General features: G+C 43.4%; 1 protein-coding gene across 1 annotated transcript in view; it reads right to left on the minus strand.

Moving 5' to 3' along the window:
* The window catches only part of cnih3 (cornichon family AMPA receptor auxiliary protein 3), a gene marked incomplete at both ends in the record, with an annotated part of 89,394 nt that overhangs the window by 38,848 nt on the left and 27,227 nt on the right, over positions 1 to 23,319 (minus strand). The window contains one exon of the mRNA XM_083789731.1: positions 2,881 to 2,928. Coding sequence (XP_083645857.1) covers positions 2,881 to 2,928 — 48 coding nt within the window. The remainder of the gene's footprint in view (positions 1 to 2,880; positions 2,929 to 23,319) is intronic.

Raw genomic sequence — 23,319 nt, forward strand, 5'->3', positions numbered from 1 at the left:
AGAGGAGAGGAGGGTAGCAGAGAAGAGGAGGGCAGCAGAGGAGACACATTAGGACAGAAGGAGAGAGTGAAGAGAGAGGAAGAGAAACAGATCCAATAACCAAAAATAGAGGGTGCAAGAAGGAAGCTAATGAGTACACTCAGAGGTTTGGTTGCTGTGGCAATGTGCAGGCTTGTCGCTTCAAGCCGCACGCACGCATGCATGCACGCACGCACGCACGCACACACGCACGCACGCCTAAGGCAACAAATACAAGCGTATACTGTAGACCCAATAGGCAAAGCGTCACTAAGTGTGATCTCTGCCAGTTGGAAGGAGATGAAGTAGCGTTTGGAAGAGTGAGGAGAGCTAGGAGAGCTGCTAAAAATACTACTGAAAACACAGCCGGAACCCCCGGACAAGCATCCATGCTGGAGCGGAGCGCCATGGAGATCAGTTGGTTATCAGCCCTATTTTACGTAGGGAGGAACTCCTTATATGGTCAGCACACTCTAGTAGGGAGGATTATCACAACAAAACAAAAAAAGAAGTGATATTTGAATTAAGTGAAATCACTGAATACACCTTTAATTCTGGTCTTGTCATTGTCAACACTCAGGGATGTGACATGAAAGAAAAGAATGCACAGATGCAAGTACTGCTATGCAATATCCGTTGAGACATTGTATTGGGGAAATGGATTGAAAAAGAGTCACGCTGCAATGTAACTAAGACTCAAAGAACAAATAAACATTTCAACAAGTCCTTAGCAGGTCATATAAACTATATGGTTCCTATGGTTTCCTGGCTTGGGGAAGAGGGCTGTTGATAATAATATCAGTGAGGATTGATTCAAACTCACTTCTAGTTGGACAACTTGAATATTTCATGGGTAGAACTGGAACTAATGGACTGAAAATGTGGGCTTAATGCAAAGAGACAACCCAGCACCAGGAAACCTATGTTTTTATTCTATGTTATTTCTCAAACGTGGTCTCTGAGTCCTACTGTATACCCAGTGTCAATATTGTTCTCAAAATGAAGGGGCAGAGTCATGTTCATTAATCAGACTTGTACCTTTGTCAGTGGGATATTGTGGTGACACACAGGACATTGAGACTCAGCTGCACGGACGCTTGCATGGAACTTGCATGGAAGACACTGATGTAAGGTTTACAGTTGACCACCCTCAGACTAGAGGTCATGAACACTGACCCTGGAAGGTCCTGCCTGTGGCACAACAAGGTGGTGACACTTCTGCAGTGATCTACATTCTACACTGTATATGTTGTGCAGCAGGTGAACATTACAATGGCTGTGCGTGCGTGTGCTGCGGGCGTGCATGTGTCACGCTGCACATGCCCTCCTCAGGGGTCTAATGAGGACCACAGAGCAGGTGTTGACAACACTACACACACACACAGCTTTGACTTTTAGAGGGTGAAGCAGACGTCACATTGAGAAGGCCTTGTCTCCTCCTTGTTCATACCTCCATAATACGCATGCTCCCACACGCACGCACTCACACACACACACACGCACATGCATGCACGCACGCACAGCACCTCTCAATCTCTGTCCCATCATGAGTTCAACATAAAGAGAGAAGACTGATAGCATCATTAGAGTTCAAAGTTAAAAACACAAACTATGTTGGCCTGCAGGTCTCACACCTCAGCAGTAGCAAAAACCCTGCTCACTGGCTTGAACTGCTGGCAATTTACTGGTGTATATAATTAATGCATGAGACAAAATGAATGCATGCATGATTTTGCCTCAATGACGATTTTGGTGAGGGCAATATCACACCAGGCTACCTATATAGTCATATACCTGCATTGATATTGCGGCACATATTTGTGAAAGTACAACACACAAAAACAATCCACCCCTTTCGGCCGCTCTGGCCTGGTGGAGATCATGAATGGACACATTTAAAATGGCTGCACGTTAACATTTGTATATGTAACTAATGCCGTGTAAGCATCTAGCACATTCATTGTGGTACTTGTTAAAACAAAAGCAATAATAACACTTACATAAGATTATACCCCCAATGTTACACACAGTGCTAACTTATCCATTGTATAACTACGAAACTTCCGCAGGAGAATGGCAACACTTTTTTTTGTTGCTTTTTTTAATGTTCTGTTTATTCTTTTTTTACAAATTGAGAAATAAAAACAGAGTGACAAATACAAAAAAAAAACTAAAACACACAATAACAAAACACAAACTCCAAATCAAGAACATCAAAGAACATTCAAAACACAAAACAATAAAAACAATATATTAAATATATATATAAAAAATAAAAATAAAACTCCAATATAGTCAATATACATAGCATAACAAACATCATCCAGACAAGACAGGTTGGCCAGTCAGGCGACAGTTATTCAGGTTCAATCGGGGAACAAGTTTAAGACAATGGCAACACTTAACGGACACCTTTGTTTCTCCCAAAGCCGAGAACCTACAAGCCTGTATCCGCATCGCTTTGTGAGCTTATATGTCGGCTATTCTTGGCACGCGACACTGTGGTAAGAATGGGGCTTAACCAATTTTGACCTCGGAACGATTCCACAAATGTCTTATAAATCCTGACAGTTTCTATGTCAGTCGTTCTCAAACAATTTCATGTCAAGGACCCCCAAGATTATAATGCAATTGGCCGCCAACCCCCATCTTAAAATATGTTGTTCCAGGGAGCCCACAGAAGCAACGACTTGAGTTAAAAACGTTCCCTCTGAAAGAATATATATTCAAAGATTTGCGCCACATTTTCACGATTTTTCAAAAATAGCAGATCTACAAGCTCTTGTAGATCTGCTATTTTTTTTCAATAGCTAAAGCATAACCTAATGCTTAAGCAGGAAGTGTTTGTGGTTTGTCACATACCTTCCTCAGCAGGTTGCAGATCCTTTCGATGTTCCTCAGCCTCTCTCTCTGCAGGGGGGGAACAAACAACACACGTTGTTAGTTTCTCTAAGAATCCACAGAACTATTTGACTAGTGTCAATGTTGCTGATGGTTTCACGTGCGCACACACATGCACCATTTGGTATATGTTTGTGCTCACTCTGCCTGCACACACGAACAAACTACCTCCCACCCCCCCCCCCCCCCCCCACACACACACACACACACACACACACACACACAGATAAAAGTAGTCCCTAGACAACTGGGGAAACCAAATGTTGCAGACTGCGTTTAGCAGTATCAGCAATGCCACTTATCTGAGGTAAAGGCATCAGCAGATTCTGATGCCACGTTTGATGTGGGTTTTCATTGATGTTAAAATAATGATTCCTGTGCATACAGAGCTGACAGGCAGCCCGGAGTAGGAGCTGGAAACTGTGTCTAGAAGGAAAACAAGAAATGGATCCGATCATGAGAAACCTCTTATGTCCATATTCATACTTTTTGTGTGTGTGTGTGTGTGGGGGGGGGGGGGGGGGGGGGGGGGGGGGGTTTCTCTTGTAAATTAACGCCAAAGTACTTGATCATACTACAGCGTCACACAAAAGCATCAACAGTAGCTGGAAACACTGTGCTGTGCGAAGCTTTTGAATTTGAATCCTGTAAACTAAAGTAACAGTTTTGGACAAATGAGGCAGAGACAGAGACGATATGAACCCCACCCTCCCTATTCTGGAAATAATGTGAATCAGCGAATCAGCGAATCAGCTGCACGGGGAAAGGCAGAAAGGACGGATGGAGAGGAGTCGTCAATGGCCTATACTCCACTGGGAGTGACAGGCCTAAGTAAGTACAGTAGTACTTATAGTAAGTAGTAGTAAGTATAACACGTTGCCATTGAGTGCATGCCTTTTGTCCGACGGGGCATAGGTCCGATCCATTGGTCCCATCGACTACCTACCCCAAACCCTCACCCTAACCATAACCGCGAGCACGGGGCAGCACACCTAAACCTAACCCTGAGTCGGACCAATGGTCCGTCGGACCAAAGTATGCCTCCCGTTGCCATTATTGGATCACATAGAGTGGTTCTCAAAGTGGGGTCCCCCACAGGGGTCCTTGAGGAGGTTTCAGGGAGTCCCCTGCATGCTAAATTAGTTAATATAGCATTAAAAGCAGTTTAACAACTGCAAAAATAGCCTACTTTGGCTATTTGAAAATAGCCAATCTACAAGCTTACAATGTGTCGTGAAGAAAATAATGTGAACAAATTGGAATATTAGATAACAACACAAATCTTGTATGGGGGAGGGGGGAGGGGCCCTGGCACAAAGTATTTCCAGATACGGATTCTACGGCTATGTTAACTTGGGGGTTCATGACCAGGAAAACTGTGAGAACCACATGCTGTGTACTTTGTAAATAAATTGACTGCACTGAATTTGTGCCATCAGTCAGTCAAAACTAAACTCCAAACTGTTGTTGATAAAGCGCAAGCTAGCTTTTCCAGCGCTATACCGACAAGCAGAAACCCAAATTCTCACACAATAAATAAATGAACAGTAGTCTCCGGTGCTTTTAACATCCTCATTAAATATTAACCAACGCTCTACACAGTAGTGCAATCTGGACAGGACTCGTTACACCCTTCATTCCTCGGGGGTCCAATCAATAAACTTTAGATGCTTATGAATCATTCAACAATGTCAGAGGTCAACTTGATAGTGCTGGTGGCCGTGAACATTGAACACTGCATTTATGCCTTTATTTTCTGTGCACTGTCCATAAACAGTCTGCATGCCCCCCCAGGGCTCAACATTGATTCATTTATTTTCTTTTTTTTATCATTCAACTCATGCTCACATAATTAGCATTTATTTATTCATTTATATATATTTTCTTCCTTCTGTGAAGCCAAAGAGACGACAGCCGCTAATAACCACCACACTGATAAGGAGAAAGGAAGGAAGTAAAGAGAAAAAGAATAACCACCCATAACCACACTGATAAGGAGAAAGGAGAAGCAGGGAAGCAATTAAAGAGAAAAGTAATGTATTGGAGGAATGTGATAAAATAGTAGCGTGACATACAGGGAGTGCAGTGCCCGGTGTCGAGTTGGTCGGACACACGGTTGTCCAGAACCGCCCCAAAAAGGCCTCTGCGCGGGCTGTGGACAGGGCCCCTGCCCAGTGTCCATATATGGAGCTGGCCTGTTTTCATTCATTCTGACGTGTGCATAGACTCCATGGGCATGCCTGACAAAGAACATACATGGGCATAAAAGAGACACAGGCATAATAGCTGTGTGGGGCATCCATTTCCAACTTGCATCATTCCAAATAGGCCAGTGCCCAACGGGCACCGCCGTAGAGGCGTCAACGGGCACAGCTCTAGTTCTTACAAGTGCCAAGAAGAAAGGCAGTATAGTGTACCATCGAGCATCAAACAGAAGAAAGGCAGTATAGTATACCATCGAGCATCAAACAGAAGAAAGGCAGTATAGTGTACCATCGAGCATCAAACAGAAGAAAGGCAGTATAGTGTACCATCGAGCATCAAACAGCCAACAATCTCAGAAGCAGCAGAAAGATAAGGCATACGCATACAGTAAAGCAACGGAGGAGTCGGAAGGACCCAGATGGAAACAAGATATAAGCTTTCTCTGTTTTTAAATCCTCTTAGCAGGATTGTATTGAACTTTTCTGCAAACTGTTAATAAAGTATTCAATCAATCTGTTTATAACACTAATTACAGTTGTAAGTAGTCTATGGTTTATAATAATAAACAACACATTATAAAGTAGCCTAGGTCGCAGTTAACTATGGAATCACACCCCGACCACCATCACGTGTCATCATCAGGGATGGAACACGTGACAAACTAGAGTCCTTAACAGGCCCAAAAATTAAGATCCCATGCCAAAGCGCCAGCGCTCGCCCAGCAGTCTGCTGTCACCCAGGCGGATGCGTGCTTCTCGCCCTCAGGCATCTCTTACTGGTAATGACTATAATCTGCCAGCGTGTGCTTTTGTGTGCTTTTGCGTGTGTGCGTCAGCGTGTGCCATGCACACACCTGTGGAGGGCTCTTCACATGACAACATATGCTCATATAAACAATCTCAAACCCTCGTGCACCCTGCCTCCGTAGGATGGACTCATGCTCAGTGTGGGATGTATTCTTGCCTTTAGAGAATGCTATTAGAAAGCAGTCTTGCCCCTGTAGTTTTAGGCAGCGTGACAACGTGGAGCCGACAAACAGCAGTGTCGCTTGGCTGCTGCTTCCCGCTCCATATTTAGCCCATTTTGGGCGAGAACCCATTTTTCATGTTGTGCTTTAGCTATTGAAAAATAGCAGATCTACAAGCTCATAGCGCGCCACCGAGCGGCGCGCTACGAGCTTGTAGGTCTGCTATTTTTGAAAAATCGAAGAGCGACTGACATAGAAGACATTTTTTGATCTGATCTCAGGTCAGAATGAAAACTGTCAGGATGTAGAAGACATTTTTAGAATCTGATCTCAGGTCAAAATGGGTTAGAAGCACGACTAAATGCCAGGCAGAGAGGCGAGCTAAGATAGATGCCATGCATCATCCATCATGGGGAGAGAAATTATTCACCGTATCATATTGAATTACCCAGATCATACTGCATAACAACACATGAGTGTTGGACCTTTTCTACTGGCTGAAGATAAACACTATTACTCACATTAGGCGTACACAATCTCAGCAGCTAGCTACAAGAAAATGGGACCTGCCAAAGTTTATCACATCACATTGTCATGTACAATACTGAAGTATAGATCATAGGTTGGGGGAGCCCCAGGGTTCACTGGGGGGGGAGTTTCAAGGCCCAAAAAACATTACAACGTGTTGCAAAATGCCACGGCGACACGTTGTGATTTTGTAGATGGGCTGATTTCCAAAGATTTTGACAAAATGTTATCAAATCCTCTCTTAAGGGGGTAGCCAGAAACACATGTTTGGGGATCCTTGACATGAGAATGTCTGAGAACCACTGTGGCAGACTACATTGCCAATTGCCATTAGGCCATTCACACTGAGCACTATAGCCTATAACTATAACTGCAGCCAGCCAGTGATGTTGTTGAGCTGCCTGCACCTCTCAGTTCACACAGGTGTGACTTTTCATATTGCCTGGCCCCGTCTTATAGCTGCTTGCAGCTTTTTCTTATTTGTTTCTATCACATTATGCTGCTGTAACGCATCAATTTCCCCTTAGGGATTATAAAGTATATATCTCATCTCATTGCTGATTGGCAGTATATGTGAATGTCTTCCCAGCACCTCATATACTGTACAACACTGAGCTTCTCTTCTTCCCTGCATGGGATGTCTTATTGCCGCCTGCAGGATTTCTATCATCAACACCCTGGTGACTCCTGCTCAGACTGCCAAGGACCTGGAGCAGTGGCGTAACGAGCCAGCAGTGGGCCCCGACACGGGGTGGTCATCACCGTAGACACCTGTTCTTACACCTCCCTTAAAAACATTTGTTCTGGAAAAATATATTCCAAATTTGAGGCACATTTTCACGATTTTTCAAAAATAGCAGACTCGTAGCGCGCCACTCGGTGGCGCGCTATGAGCTTGTAGATCTGCTATTTTTCAATAGCTAAAGCATAACATAATGCTAACACCAACATGGGTTCCCGCCCAAAATGGGTTAATGTTCACGTCTTCCCACTTCTGTACTCCCTTCACTGGCTTCTGCATGCATGGTGCTCACCTCCCATTCAAAAGACTGAGGACGACCTAAATGACATAAAGTGTAGCACTCCCCACTAACCGCAAAGTATGAAGCACCTCCAAACCCCTTCCCGCACCCTTAGATTGTCAAAGACAGGAGATCTGTGTCCCTCCCTCCCTTCCCTATAATGACACCCTGACCCTGCACAAGCTCGTATACACCCCCCCCCCCCCCCCCCCCCCCCAGACTCACCCCTATCTTCCAACGCAGTTTGAAAACTCAGCTCTTCAGAATTCACTTCATACCCTGGGCACTTATGTCCTACTAACTATATAGGCCTACAGTATGTCTGCACTTCTTGCCCATCATGTTATTTACAGTATAGTCGACACTGTAGAATTATGCAGTTTGCTTGTTTAGAGATTAGCATGATACATTAGAGACAGAGGTTTTAGGGCATCCTCCTGGCAGAGGTTTGCGCTTAACTGAGCACACCTTTCATGTCCATTCATATGCTTGTTTTGATGCAGAGTCTTGAGGCTGTGTTGCCAAATCTCTCTCATACACTACAAACGAACGTCACAGGGAGTCCCGTGATGGGACTTCACCACATTTCAACAGCAACAGCAGCAAGTGAAAGCAATGAATGAAAAACACACGTCATATTCCTCCTTTTGTTCCCCACCCCCCCGTCTCTCTACCTCTCTCCTGCTTCGAACTCCCCTCGGCCACTGACATATCTAAACTCATCCGGACATCCAAGCCATCCACCTGCCAACTTGACCCCCGGCCTGCCATCCTCCCTGGTTATAGCCTCCCTCCCCTCTCTGCTGCCCCTGATAACTGCCATCATTCACTCCTCCCTCACCTCTGGTTCTGTCCCTCCATCTCTCAAAGCTGCTGCAGTCACACCTTTATTAGAGAAACCTGGTCTAGACCCCAACATCTTCAATAACCTACGCCCCATCTCCAACCTGCCATTCCTTGCAAAAATTCTGGAAAAAACAGTTGCTTCACAGATCCAAGCTCACCTCACCAACAATAACCTCTATGAACAGTTCCAGTCCGGTTTTCGCCCCCGTCACAGCACAGAAACAGCCCTCCTCACCAATGACCTCCTGATTGCTGCTGACTCTGGACTAATATCAATCCTCATCCTCCTGGATCTGAGCGCAGCTTTTGACACCATTTCACACTCCACCCTCCTCGAGCGACTAGCATCAATTGGTATATCCGAAACACCCCTAGACTGGTTTCACTCATACCTCTCTGGCCGTACTCAGTTCATTCAGCTCAAATCATTCACTTCCCATCCCTCCCCCATCTCCTCCGGTGTCCCCCAGGGCTCTGTACTTGGCCCTATCCTATTTATCATTTATCTCCTCCCCCTTGGACAGATTTTCCGCAAATACAACATCCTTTTCCACTGCTACGCGGACGACACCCAGCTCTACGTCTCCTCCAAACCCTCTTCCACCTTCCCACCCTCCTCCCTCTGTACCTGTTTGCAGGAAATCAAGTCCTGGTTCACCTCCAATTTCCTCAAACTCAACAGTGATAAAACCGAAGTAGTCCTCATTGGTTCCAAATCCACACTCACCAAGCAACCCAGTTTCACTCTCACCATTGACAACTCCTCGGTTTCCCCCTCCCCTCAGGTAAAGAGTCTGGGTGTCGTCCTCGACAGTACCCTATCATTCCACACCCACATCAACACCACCATCCGATCCGCCTACTTCCACCTCAGAAACATCAACCGCCTCCGCCCCTCCCTAACTCCCCACAGTGCCGCTATCCTGGTTCACTCTCTTGTCACTTCCCGCCTGGACTACTGTAATCCTCTTCTCTTTGGTCTCCCCCACAAACTCCTCCATAAACTCCAACTGGTCCAGAACGCTGCTGCCCGTATTGTCACCAGAACCCCTGTCATCAGTCACATCACCCCTGTTTTACACCAACTCCACTGGCTCCCCATCAAATATCGACTTCAAGATCCTCCTCCACACATTCAAGGCCATCCATAACCTCGCCCCCCCCATACCTGTCTGACCTTGTCCACGTCAATATCCCCACCCGGTCTCTCAGGTCTGCCTCCTCCTCCCTCACCCTGAAAGTCCTCCCAGCCCGTCTCTCCACCATGGGCTCAAGAGCCTTCAGCCGCTCTGCCCCTCACCTCTGGAACTCCCTCCCCCCTGACATCAGAAACATGGACTCTATCACCATATTTCAAACTCACCTCAAAACCCACCTGTTTAGGCAGGCCTATGACTATGATGTGTGACTTTCTGCTGCAAGCTGTGCCCTAGTTTAATTATTTATTTTTCTGCTTTTAACTGTGTTCTTGTACTGCTTTTAATCTGTACGGCGACCTTGAGTGCCCTGAAAGGCGCCTTACGATTACGATTACGATTACGATTAATGAAAGATTATGTAGAATAAAAATGGAAGTGAAAATTGCTTATTTGCTTATTTAGCTATTTTTGTATATGCCACCATTGTAGAACGAAGTAGAATGGGTTAAGTGGTTAATCAGGCTAATCAATTTAGTTGATTATTTAAAGATTCGTTGATTTGAGAAAACAAAACTTGCTTATGGAGTATTCGGTTCTGATTCAGCCATTGGTGCTACCGTAAATGTTTTTGATATAATAGAGGGTATGCAGTATGAACGTGACATCATCATCAAACCCGGAAGTTATGCAGGAATACCTACTGAGTGGCAAAAAACGACTTTCTGGCCTTGACAACCCATGCATCCAAACAGAAAAGTCCTATCTGATTGCATTAAACAACGTTAAACAATGTTAAACTCACTTTGCATGTTGCTTTGCCACTCGATGTGCCATTCACTTTAAGCATGCGCATACCCAATTTTCGGTTAATTGCCCAGTCCTACAGTAAAGTCAATTTCATTGACGGTCATCGACTGGATCATGAGGAAAAACAACCATGGTCAGCAAGACAACTTGCACATGCAGTCCAAGCTAACACGAAGAGGCAGCATAGACCGGGGCCGGGCTCAAGATCAATGTGAAGACAGAAGCTACGAGAACAAACAACAACAACAAACGGGAACTCCCACTCCAACAACAGGGAGAGAACAAGAAAGAAACCGCTTCACATATCTAGGGAGCAAGCTTGGCAATGAAGGTGGATCAGACGATGCACATCAAAAGCATGGCATCAACAGGGCCAAACATGCTTTTAATACACTGCCGAGCCCACGGCACTGTCCCTCCGAAACCAGATCAGAATATGCAACAGTAAAGGTCTAGACCACAGAAAGTCCACTGAATGTTCAAAGTTCAGGTTTTTTGGGTGTAAGTGAGGTCATACAACCTAAAAGAAAAACGAAAAATATAATGAAATGAAAATGTATGTCATGAAACCTTTAAAACAACTTTGTATGTTACCTACTGTTACCTTAAACTTTTCTCTTCCTCTAAATAAAAACACCTTGGATGCCCGAGGCTATAAGTTCTAATGCATCGCATTCCGGCTTTAAATATACATATTCCACTGGCATTACCAGAGGGAGGTGTGTGTGTGTGTGTGTGTGTGTGTGTGTGTGTGTGTGTGCGCGTGTGTGCGTGCGTGCGTGCGTGCGTGCGTGTCCAAAACTGCCAACTCAAAATTTCTCATTAGGAGGCAATTAGGCTGAAGCTCTTTTGATATGCAACTCAGTGGCATCTGCTTGACAAGCAAAAGCCCGGTGCAACGCTGTAAACAAGAGTCAAATCAGTCAAAGGACTACGTGTGTGTGCGCGTGCGTGTGTGCGCGTGCGTGTGTGCGCGCGTGCGTGCTTGCATGCAAATTTGCATTTATGCACATCGGTTGCTTGCCGTTATACAGTACATGTTTGTTGCGTTTGTGCACGTTTTGTTGTGTTTGTACACATGTGTGATTTACCGTTACTTAATTAGCTAGTCTGGCCAATTAAGAACAAATTGAAAACAACAGGAAGTGCACCGGCGGTTTATGCTTGACTGGTGGGGGAGCCCCAGAGACACGCATGGACAGGAGGGAGTGAAGGTCCATGGGGGAGACGGTTAATGATGCTTCTCTTTACCGTTACCACGTTACCACTTTAAGTAAAGAAAGTTCTGGGAAGCATCATTTATTTACTAATGATGCTTCTCTTAACATTTATTTGTAGCTAATGGGCTGCTGCTGTACAACAGGGTACAAAACAAAAATGCCATCAAACGCACTTCAAAGCCAATTAATCACATGAATAACACACTCTCACTGTCAAGTACATGCTATAGTGACGTGACGACATGGGACAACATCTGATCAAACGGAAAACATTTGCCGTGACGAGTCAAATAGACATAGACATCAAAGGGGGCTACAGCCCCTGCCCTTATACCCGTCTGTAAAACAACTGCCCTCTCCAGACCACGAATGCAAGCATTTTATGTCACTCCTTTCCATGCCATGCCGGAAGGCATTCCAAAGTCACCTGAACTTGGAACTCACCATTTTGCGTTGAACACATTTTGTTTCGAAATCTATGTAATTACACCGCATCTCTGTCACGGTGAGACATGTGATGGACCAAATGCAGAACCAAGAGCAGGCAGGCAGGCAGATAAAGTAGAATGATGATTTATTCACAACTAGACAGGACATACAAGGGCAGGACACTGTGACAACAAACTATAATCTGACAAGGGAACACTGAACACTGGGAGGTATAAATAGACACAAAGACTAACTAGACACAGGTGCAACATAACTACAATCAACACATGATTGGCTGACACTAAACAGGTTACAGGACACAGGTGAAATACAATGCAGACTGGTGAGACAATTAAGGCAGGTATCAACAAATGGAGCAGACAAGAAACACTAGGAACACAACTACACAATAAGAGTACACCACAGACAGATATCGTGACAATCTCCAGTAGATACAGAGTGCTGGGTTGCGCCCCGAAAAGAGATGATCTAGCGGTGAGAGCTTGTAGATCTGCTATTTTTGTTCAAAAGTGCCCTCTTACGAGATTTCAGCTCCTGCCTCTCCGTAACACTCTCTGCATGTTCTCGCCCACATAGGAAGTGTAGAAGTGTTGTTCTCAGACCCAAGGAGAATAAAGGGTGACCACGGAGGTGTGGTCACCCTTTATCTCATGGTGTGCCATCTCATGCTGCCTTGAGCCATGAGAGGCACTGCAGAGTGAGTCTCATGCTGCCTTGAGCCATGAGATGCACTGCAAAGTGAGTCTCATGCTGCCTTGAGCCATGAGAGGCACTGCAGAGTGAGTCTCATGCTGCCTTGAGCCATGAGAGGCACTGCAGAGTGAGTCTCATGCTGCCTTGAGCCATGAGAGGCACTGCAGAGTGAGTCTCATGCTGCCTTGAGCCATGAGAGGCACTGCAGAGTGAGGCGCAGGCCAGCGAGTCACTATAGGCCAGGGGTGGGCAACTGGCGGCCCCAACCTTCACTTAATGCGGCCCCAACCTTCACGTAATGCGGCCCCAACCTTCACTTAATGCGGCCCCAACCTAAACTTAATGCGGCCCCAACCTTCACTTAATGCGGCCCCAACCTAAACTTAATGTGGCCCCAACCTTCACTGAATGCGGCCCCAACCTTCACTTAATGCGGCCTCAACCTTCACTTAATGCAGCCCGCATGTTGATATGACAGAATACTGATATAGTATTTATTTAAGCTGTTACAATTCCAAACCCGCTTTAATTACGTCATGACTACTGACTAGTAATAAATGACTAGTATTAATGACTATAGTATTATAATGTTAGTCTTTTTGTGTCCAATGTAGTTATGTTAACAGTTCATAAAGTTAACATAACTATAACTAAATGCATTTGAAATTCAATATAAAAGGTTACTTTTCAGGATTCCAATTCAAAAATAGCAAACACATATTCAGGTTTTCAATTGATATATGTGACCGCTCCCAGTATTTTCAACCACAAGTCGGCTATAATGAAACGATAATGTGCAAAAATAGCCGATCTACAAGCTCTATTTTTGCTACGACCGTAATATTTACCCTCTGGAGTGAGTGTGGAAATATTGTGGCCCTCTCCATCGTCAAAGTTGCCCAACCCTGCACTAGGCCTGTACGCTGCGAAGACCACTTCAGCCGACTCAGCAGCGTCCGAGTTCCATCGCAATAGGGACAGAAAGGTAAATCATCAGGCGTCCAGGCGTTTGACCAACATGGTTTGGTCAACATCTGCCCCAAGCCATCAACCGTTTGCCATCACGGGTATATGAGATAAGGTTGACCTTTATTCTTTATTCGGATCCCCATTAGCTTCCACTGCCATGGTCGCTAGTCTTCCTGGGGTCCACTCCACACAGAACATCATAAAGGAAAGGAAAGGTACTATGTTTGTTTACCCAGGGTAACTAAGCTCAAGAACTTGTTTACAGCCAGGCCCTGCTCATAGAACATTTCATGGTAGAGGTTCAATGCCTTGTCCAAGGGCACTTCAGCGGTGGTAATTTTAACATGCCGGTCCGGGGATACGAACTAGCGACCTTCCGATATCAAGACCGCTCCGTAAACCGTTCGGCCACCGCTACCATAACATAAAAACAACATACAATACCATATACGGCACATAGTACATACAAACTACAACTGACACTGGTCTGTCTAAATCTAAGTTAAATTACATTAGAATGCCAAAGATATATAGATAATGTAGGTTAAATATCATAAACAAAAGCAATATCATATACTAAAGCACATCAGTCCAATGGTGTGACCTCTCCCAATAATGTTTTTTTAAGTGATTTTTGAAAAGAGTATTTACTTTTGATTTGTTTTATGTTAACAGATAATGAGTTCTACTGTTGGGTGGCTCTATAAATAACAGTTTTTTTTAAAGTGTTTCTGTATTTTGTTTTGGAAGTTGCAAATACCCTGAGCTTACCTGCCTAGTTTGATACAGTATCTATGTTTTAGACCTGAACTAAATAATTTACCTGAACCTTGCGTCGATAATATTCTGGCACATTTGGCTCGGCTGTTTTCGGCAAACTCATTTGTAGAGTGGGGGGAAAAGTATAGGGAGCCTAGTAAAGACTCTACATAGATTAAATAATAATCAAAATGATATCCTCGACGATTTGAAGAGGAAAGGAAACTTGTATGCACAATTTGCATCAGGCATACATAGCTACATTACTAAATGACATAAAAATGCATCTTATGACCATTAGCTAAGGAATCAAAAATCACAATGTCTATAAATCATAATAGTCTACTGTAGATCACGTTGCAGGACCACAAGGTGTAGACCAAGTCACAGATCAGCATTTGCATGGTGTTCCTTAATGTGCCCCGGGCATATATTTAATAGACCAATTTAAATGACTGCGACTGAGTGCATAATGTCCATTCCTTAGTGGCTATAACAGATTTTAAAATGAGACTCATTAGATATTTGAGAACCTTGAGTTCTTCCCCCCGGATGCCTCTGTGTTGTCGCTGTGTTCTGGTTCTGATGTAACATGGCATGAGGCACATGATATTATCATCATGGCTCCCAGGCACTTCTATGACTTCTATGCATGTTTATTTGAGAGAGAGAGAGAGAGAGAGAGAGAGAGAGAGAGAGAGAGATAAGAGAGAGTGTAGTCATTGTCCATTTGAACGTACATGTGTCTGTGCATGAGTATGAATCGGCAATGGTTCGTCTCTCCCTCTCCCTCTCTCCCTCCATATTTTAACTTTTTTTTGTCATACAGTGTGACACAAAAGTAGCAAAAAATAATCCTGCTAAGTCACACAACACAACTAAAGCTAGACGCTAACAGAGTCTAGTGTTTTTTTGTTTTGTTTGCTTTTATGTTTATTGGTTTATTTGTATCGGGGTGTACTGTACGAAACACATTAATGTCAAGCAAATAGGAAAGTACCATATTTAGTTACTAGTCCCTGGGCATGTGTACAGAAGCTTTAAAACAGTGCAAAACCTACCATTTCCACTACAAATGGATAACTATTGGCATCCACATGCCTCATTAGAACAAATACAACACAGATCAAAATAACACATAGGCCATAGTTATAAAACAAGTTAAACATTAAATTAAATGTCTAATTGATGCTGACAAAACTGGACACTGTTATTTCTAACTTCATGGGAGAAAATATGGAAATCTGGGGAGGTTTTGTGATCGACAAGGAGCTTGTTAAATTCTTTAATGGCTTTAAAAGAAAAGGCAGATTGTGCAAATAAGGCTGTCTTGTTTCTGAAGCTGCAGTGCTGTCTCTCCTTGAAGCAGACCTTGAAGCTCCTCTGACAGAGCAGCATTGCGGATTAAATATCGGTGCCGTCAGGTAGAACATTCCTTCTTTTATTATTATTTTATAAAATTGCCAATCTACAAGATGAAAATGTGACATGTTTTGAGCTTGTAGATCGATCTGCTATTTTCCCTCACACTTTTGTGTGATGAAAAAAAAAACATAAAAAAGTTGAAATATGGAGATTTCTGTCCGACAGGTTTTATGCACAAATGGACATCCGAATACAATATTTTCAAAGCTTAACATTTAATTTTTGATTTTTTTTTTTTATCCGATTTTTTCTTTTTTGGGCGGTTGGCCTCTCCTTCTGCATGCGCGCTGCCGTTCACTTCCTTTACGGCTCAGAAAGAATGCCTCGTATCTCCTAATCCATGGAGGGAGCTCTCCATGGTTTTGACCAGATGGGCAGACTTCATTTCTGACTTCAACAAGCCTCTCGTTTGGAATATTAACGCTTCTAGAGAGACTTTATTTGTGACATCTTGAGGTAAAGACGGAACCTTTATGCCTCCCGGTTTTTGTACGGCACCCCAAGCTCCTATTTTGAAATAAATCCCGGGGCTTTGCAGACAGACAGACAGCTCTAATACTTTGCGATATATCTTCTTGTGAAAATATAGGGTTCATGTGGTGTGGTTTATATTTATGTACAGTAGCTAACATGCTTGAAAATCTTATGATCATCTGATCATATTAGGTTCAATGCAACACACACACACACACACACACACACACACACACACACACACACACACACACACACACACACACACACACACACACACACACACACACACACACACACACACACACACACACACACACACACACACACAGTTGAGCTCCTATTTGGCATGGGTTCTCTACAGGGATGTCGATTCATGTTGTCCTCAGTTAGCTCTCTGCCGCCCACTGCTCGACCTCAACCGTCCCTCTGAGTTCGCCCCACTGCCTGCCAGTGTCACTACCCACTGCCTGCCACAGTGTCACTCACTACTGCAATTCTCCTCAACCGCTGCAGCCACATTAACTCCATCTACAGAGGACTTGTTTTTGATCAAGCGGTTTGTTTTTTAATAGATACATATGAGTTGATTAGCTGGGTTAGACATTGTAATCTACAGTGATGTCACTCATCTAGTATGTGCTAACTGCTAATAGGGGAAGGGAATTGACTGGAGGAGCAAACAAAAGGTGCTTCTTCCGTGGATTTGGTTCCATTTTGTAGCACAGCAGCTTGAAAAATGAATATGTGGACAACCCTGTCTTCATTTTTCATGAAGATGGTGTTTCATGAAAGTCCCGACACTACCATAGGACTACTTAACCATAATTTTGTGGACAGAAAAATCTACCACTGTATACCAGGGGTGTTCAACTAGATTAGACAGCCAGGCTACAACTGTTAACCGACATTAACATAATTATAAATCTGTATTGTTTAGTGTGACAACTGGAGGCAGCCGCACACAGTCGCCACGCAACTGCTTCATGACTGTTGCAGAATGTTGTATTACAAAAGCTAAACAAAAGGGAAATAAACATCATTGACCTTTGACCCCGTTCATTCACCCCTAAGAAATTTGATCAAAGGTTTTGCCATTCATGTTGTTGGATTCACTTAAGCTCAGCAATATAAGACGCACACTGTAGGTTGTTTCTCAACCTATGTACCGCGGCACTTTACTGTGCCTTTGAAATCTCCAGGTGTGCCTCGAGATTTTGACCAAAAGTAACACTAGCCCTCCCCCGAAAGCGATAGATAGGCGTCCTATTGTTGCGTCGTTGTTGTTGTCACACATCTAAATAGACATGCGAAAACAACATGACGACGGAACAATAGACTCTTCACTCTTAACGACCATCGGCCATAGAAATGTTAATCGCCTGGCAACTTTACTGTATAAATGGGGCACAGCACAGACATTTCGCTCCCTCCAGAAAGACACCACCAGAACCCGACAGCAGCACACACAGCGCCGCCGAGTCACCTCCACCACCTGACGACGGCACAGCAACAACAGCAACAACGGCGGCTACCAACGCAACGCCTACAAAGAAAGCCCCTGCCAGACTGTACCGTGATGATTACATGAAGTTTGGCTTCACGTTTACTGGGGATAAAACGTACCCGATTCCGCTGTGTATAGTTTGTGGATTCAAGCTTGCAAACAGCGCATGGTTCCGAGTAAACTGAAGCGCCACCTTCATACCAATCATGATGAACTCGCTACGAAGGACAAACACTTTTTCGTGAGCTTGAAAGAAAAAAAGGAGAAAGACACAACGAAGCAGGCAAGTCTCTTGATACTTGAAAGAATATCCAGCCATCACAGCCAGCGCAATGGCAGTGCTGCTCCCCTTTTCCACAACCTACCTGTGAGCTTAGCTTTTCAAGCCTGACTTGAAAATGAAGAGCTCCGTGTCTGTTTGTCCAGCATCCAGCCAGGATAAAAACTCTTTGTTCAGGAAAACAAGCTCAAGGTTCACACTAAGACAGAACTTGTCAAAAATATTTACTTTTCTTTTTATCAATTGTTTTTTACGATTTTCTTTGTACAAAAGTGCTCAAGTTTAAGACCATTGTATTGTGGCAAAAGATTTTTGTTCTTGTTTTTACAACTCCTTTTTTTATTTAGAAGTATTACTTTGCATTGACAATATATACACACACCATATATCTAGGTGTGCCCCGAGATTTTTAGGCTATGAAAAGTGTGCCCCGGGACAAAAAAGGTTGAGAGACACTGCTGTAGATGCATATATAGATGCATATAGCTGTGCAAGAAAGAAAGAAAGAAATTCCACTGTTACATTCTTAGTTTACGCATGTTTCATGATAACTATGTTTTATGTATTGCCATGCTTTTTGTTAGAAAGAAAGAAAGAAAGAAAGAAATTCCACTGTTACATTCTTAGTTTACGCATGTTTCATGATAACTACGTTTTATGTATTGCCATGCTTTTTGTTAGAAAGAAAGAAAGAAAGAAAGAAATTCCACTGTTACATTCTTAGTTTACGCATGTTTCATGATAACTACGTTTTATGTATTGCCATGCGTTTTGTTGGAAAGAAAGAAAGAAAGAAAGAAAGAAAGAAAGAAAGAAAGAAAGAAAGAAAGAAAGAAAGAAAGAAAGAAAGAAAGAAAGAAAGAAAGAAAGAAAGAAAGAAAGAAAGAAAGAAAGAATGCATTTCTGGTCATTTCCTTTCAACCTGGATACAATCCTGGGTCAATTAAGAAGTAATAAGAAAGAATAGTGAGGAAAGGAATGCAAGCAATGGAGAGATAATGGAGAATGATGAAAATAATGAGATAATAATGTGACAGAACCTTATGTACCCATCTCCCCATTGAATTATTTGATACATTCTGGATCGCATAATGATATGCAAATATATAACAAGATATGAAAGTGCCGCAGAGTGGTGAAATCTGGTCTTATACACGATGTCTTCAAAGTCTTAAGAAATCCTCTCTCAGCAATCAACGCTCTCTCTCCATCAGGCTTTTGTTCTTGTTCTGCCCTTCTTAACTGTGCAACTTTTTTCTCCCTTGTTATACTGTAGCAGTTCCTAAATATGTTAAGCAGTTTCACAGTTGCTAAATACAGTGAAGAGCCGCGACATACTGAATCCAACATGGGTTTGAATAAGTCAAAGTCACATACTCCACCAAACCTAATCGAAAAATGTATTCAGGTCTTCCCATTTATTAACGACGGGGTGCAATAGAGCACCGAAGTCCTGACGTCAATGTCAGTAGAGGGCGTCAGTCCACAGGTTTGTGTACTTTTTATTTGCATTGTAATCTCCATAGGGGGATTTTAGATCGCCGCATATAAGAACTGTGTTTGAAAAATAAACTGATCACCCCGGCCTTTTCACTCATATGGATATGAAGCATCGACTGAAGGTGGAAATGTACAAATATACCCAAAGAGTAACAAAATAAGCCAACCCTCCCCTGGTTGGCGGAGGGTGTGTAGAGCCCAGGATCACATTAGATAATTGACACAGGGGTGAAAAATAGGTTACAAAATCGTGTGAAAGTGACGTCAGACTTCGGTGCTCTATGGCTTTTGGAGAATTTTATTTTTGAAGTTTCAGTCTAAAAGGGAAGGCTGTATGCTTCTGAACCAATCAGAGTGTTGCATCCCTTCAGGCTATGGGTCGTAGCTTTGCAGCGCTTGGAGTTGTTTGTTTACAAAACTTATTACAAGTCAGATACAGAGCATGCAGCTACTACGTGGCTTATTTCTAACCTATAATGTTTTCAGATACATATTTTAGTGTGCTGATTAAGTTTAAAATGAGTAATACACTGTCTGGTTGTCATCTTGAATGAGATTAATAACGGAGTAATTCTGTAATCAACATCAGCTGTGTTTTGGAGGAATGCGCAGCATGGGAATGAAATCAAGATTCATTTTTATTCATGCAGGACTCGACGTCATCACGTACTGTATCAACGGAAACGTTCAAAGGAAGAAATTAAATTTGGATTTCTATGGACTTTTTATATAAAAAAAACAAAAATTGAAATGTTCCCATTGTTTTGGCATCAATTGTTAGGTATGTACTATGCCCATATGATGACCACGGCTATGCTCTAAAAATGTGAAAAACTTATTTTCACTACGTCTTTAAGGACAATAATTAGTGACCAGAACCATGAACACATATGTTTACATTGTATCCCAAGGCTTTATAGGAAAGCTGGGTGTGTTAGATCAAATGAATATCAAATATCTAAATATTGGCCTGGGCCATGGCTCAGTGGTCCAGGCACCTTGGCTGGTAATCCAGTCTGGCAGTGTGCCGCGGGTTCGACTCCCAATCCTGACGGCCTTTACTGCATGTCTTCCCCCATCTCTCTCCCCATTTCCTGTCAGCCTACTGTCTGTCCCTCCATAAAATATATAAAATAAAGGTGAAAGCCACAAAGAAAACATATATAACACATATATATATATATATATATATATATATATATATAAATATTAAATGAATGAAAATGTATTAAAGAAGTTCCCCCCTTATGCCCTATTTTATACTACAGCTATTCGAAAATAGCCGATGTACGGACAGTCCACAACACGTCGTTAAGTGGTGCGTTGTGAGCTTGCAGATCTGTAGCCTGGCCCAGCCAGCATGCTTTCTGGTCTAGAGGGGTGGGTCGCATGGAGCAAGCGCTGGAGAATATTGATCCAACGATCGTCCACCCCCTGACGAGGAAACCCCGTGCAGCTGGGCTTTAACATTGAGCGCTCAGTTGCACTTCCACATTTGACCACCAAAATGTGTGTGTGTGTGTGTGTGTGTGGGGGGGGGGGGGGGGGGGGGGGGGGTGGGATGTCGCTCCAGTTCAGTCTCTATCCTTTTATTACTCTATGTGTAGAACAACAGAGAAAACCTAGGAAATGTATCTCGTTCCCCCAAGCTTTCATTTTTTTGAGCGGATGTGGACGAAACTGAAAGCCTGCGTACCGAGGCTATAGCAGATCTGCTATTTTCAAACCAATTAAAGTGGTTAAACCGATACACTATAGCAGCAATAATATTCATATGATGTGCCTGCATGTGGGTGATGAAACGGGAAGAAACTGCAAAGGCAAAATAGTGAATTAAACGGATCTGACTGATGGGCAAAATACTATGCATTGTAAAATGCATAATACTGGGTGATTCAAGGAGGGTGATTCAAGGAGACTCGCAAATTGTCGAAACACTTCACGTTTCACAATAAAGTGCCAAGTGCCTCATTCATTTAATACCAATACCACTTTTTTATTTCGGTATAGAAATATAAATGTTACCAATCAATTTATGTCACTCACTCAGTATTTACCTTATATCTAATGTGTGGAGTACAATGTACACGTTGCTCCATGCTAGCCTAATTTGCCTATTGACTATTTAAGACAGCGTTCAGCCCAGGAAGCTAGGCTTTATGTGGTTAATGAATCCATGATTCTCACACTTACTGCAGCCTAAAGACCCGAATAAACAGATAGACGATAGTCTTTGAAAAGAAGTAATAAGCTATTGTGAGCACAATTTATTGGGGCCTTTTATTTATGAAACGGTAATAGGCCTATACAAGTTAATTTAAAATTCTACACCCTCTTCAAACAAGCAGATTAAGACCGCTCTTAGTCAGTATGTGAATACAAACCGTGTGAAACTAACTGTATGGCTTTGATATTGGTCGGGCTCCTATTTAATTTATGTTTGGATTCCAGCGTTTGTCCTTTTAAGATGAAGCCTCATGAATAGTTGATGCTTTGGCCTTTCGTTAGCACGCAGGAGGCCGGTTGTCAGTCAGGAATTAAGCAGAGGCAGGCGCACAATACCAGCATGATGCCAGCTGCTAAATTTAATATTAATGTCGACATAGAGAGAAGTTGGGAGAGAGATAGAGAGACCAAAGAACACAGATAAACTACAAACATACCGAAAAAACATACACACACACACACACACACACACACACACTTGCACACACATTGTGCATTACATTCACCCATTCACACACACACTGATGCCGGAGGAAACCCTGCAAGGCACCAACCTGCACATCGGGAGCAATTAGGGGTTCAGAGTCTTGCTCAAGGACACTTCGACAATAACTCTGGGGGAGCTGGGAACCTTGTGGTTCCCATCCGGTCACTCTACCCTTGAGCCACCGCCACACCAGGGGAGGGAGCGAGAGAGGGAGCAAGTGAGTGAAACATTTGAGAGAACTAGAAATAAACCAATATGTGCTCCACAGAGCACATATCTCTGCCAAGCTGGGTGACCTATACCCATGCTGGATAAGTCGTGAGTTGGAGCTAAGACCTGTATTTGACGCTCATCACATCACACCCGAGATCATGTGTACCTAATTTGGTGAAAGAAGCATGTCTCTGCAGAAAACAGTGACGTTTGTGGGACCCCCTCAGTGTGGGGCCCCTCAGTGTGGGGACCCTCAGTGAAATAGATTTTGGCCACGAGTCTGCATTGTTTAGAGACGTCTTTCATTGGCACCATCGCAGAAATGCTTTCTCAGGCTGGTGGGGACATCGTCGGGTGTCTGCTCTACTGATAGTGTACTTTGAGAATACTCGTCGTGATTCAGCACTATAATAAAGTTGAGTTGAATTGAATTAGTTTAATTGAGAGACTGGTACAGTGGTTTTGCGAGAATAGCTCAGAATTCACACACAGCCAGACATGCAGACATGCTGCCACAGTGCACACAGACAGGGGCAAAAACATAATCTCTGTCCCCGGGCCAGAAAGAAAGATTGACATGGCAAGAGAGGAAAATAAAGTAAAATGTAAATTAAAGCAATTGGCAGACACAAGCCACAGCCAGAGAGGAAGAGCGTGGAAAGGAGATGGAGAAGTTCATTCAA

Source organism: Protomyctophum parallelum, assembly GCF_964188405.1.
Source record: "Protomyctophum parallelum genome assembly, chromosome: 19".
NCBI lineage: Eukaryota > Metazoa > Chordata > Actinopteri > Myctophiformes > Myctophidae > Protomyctophum > Protomyctophum parallelum.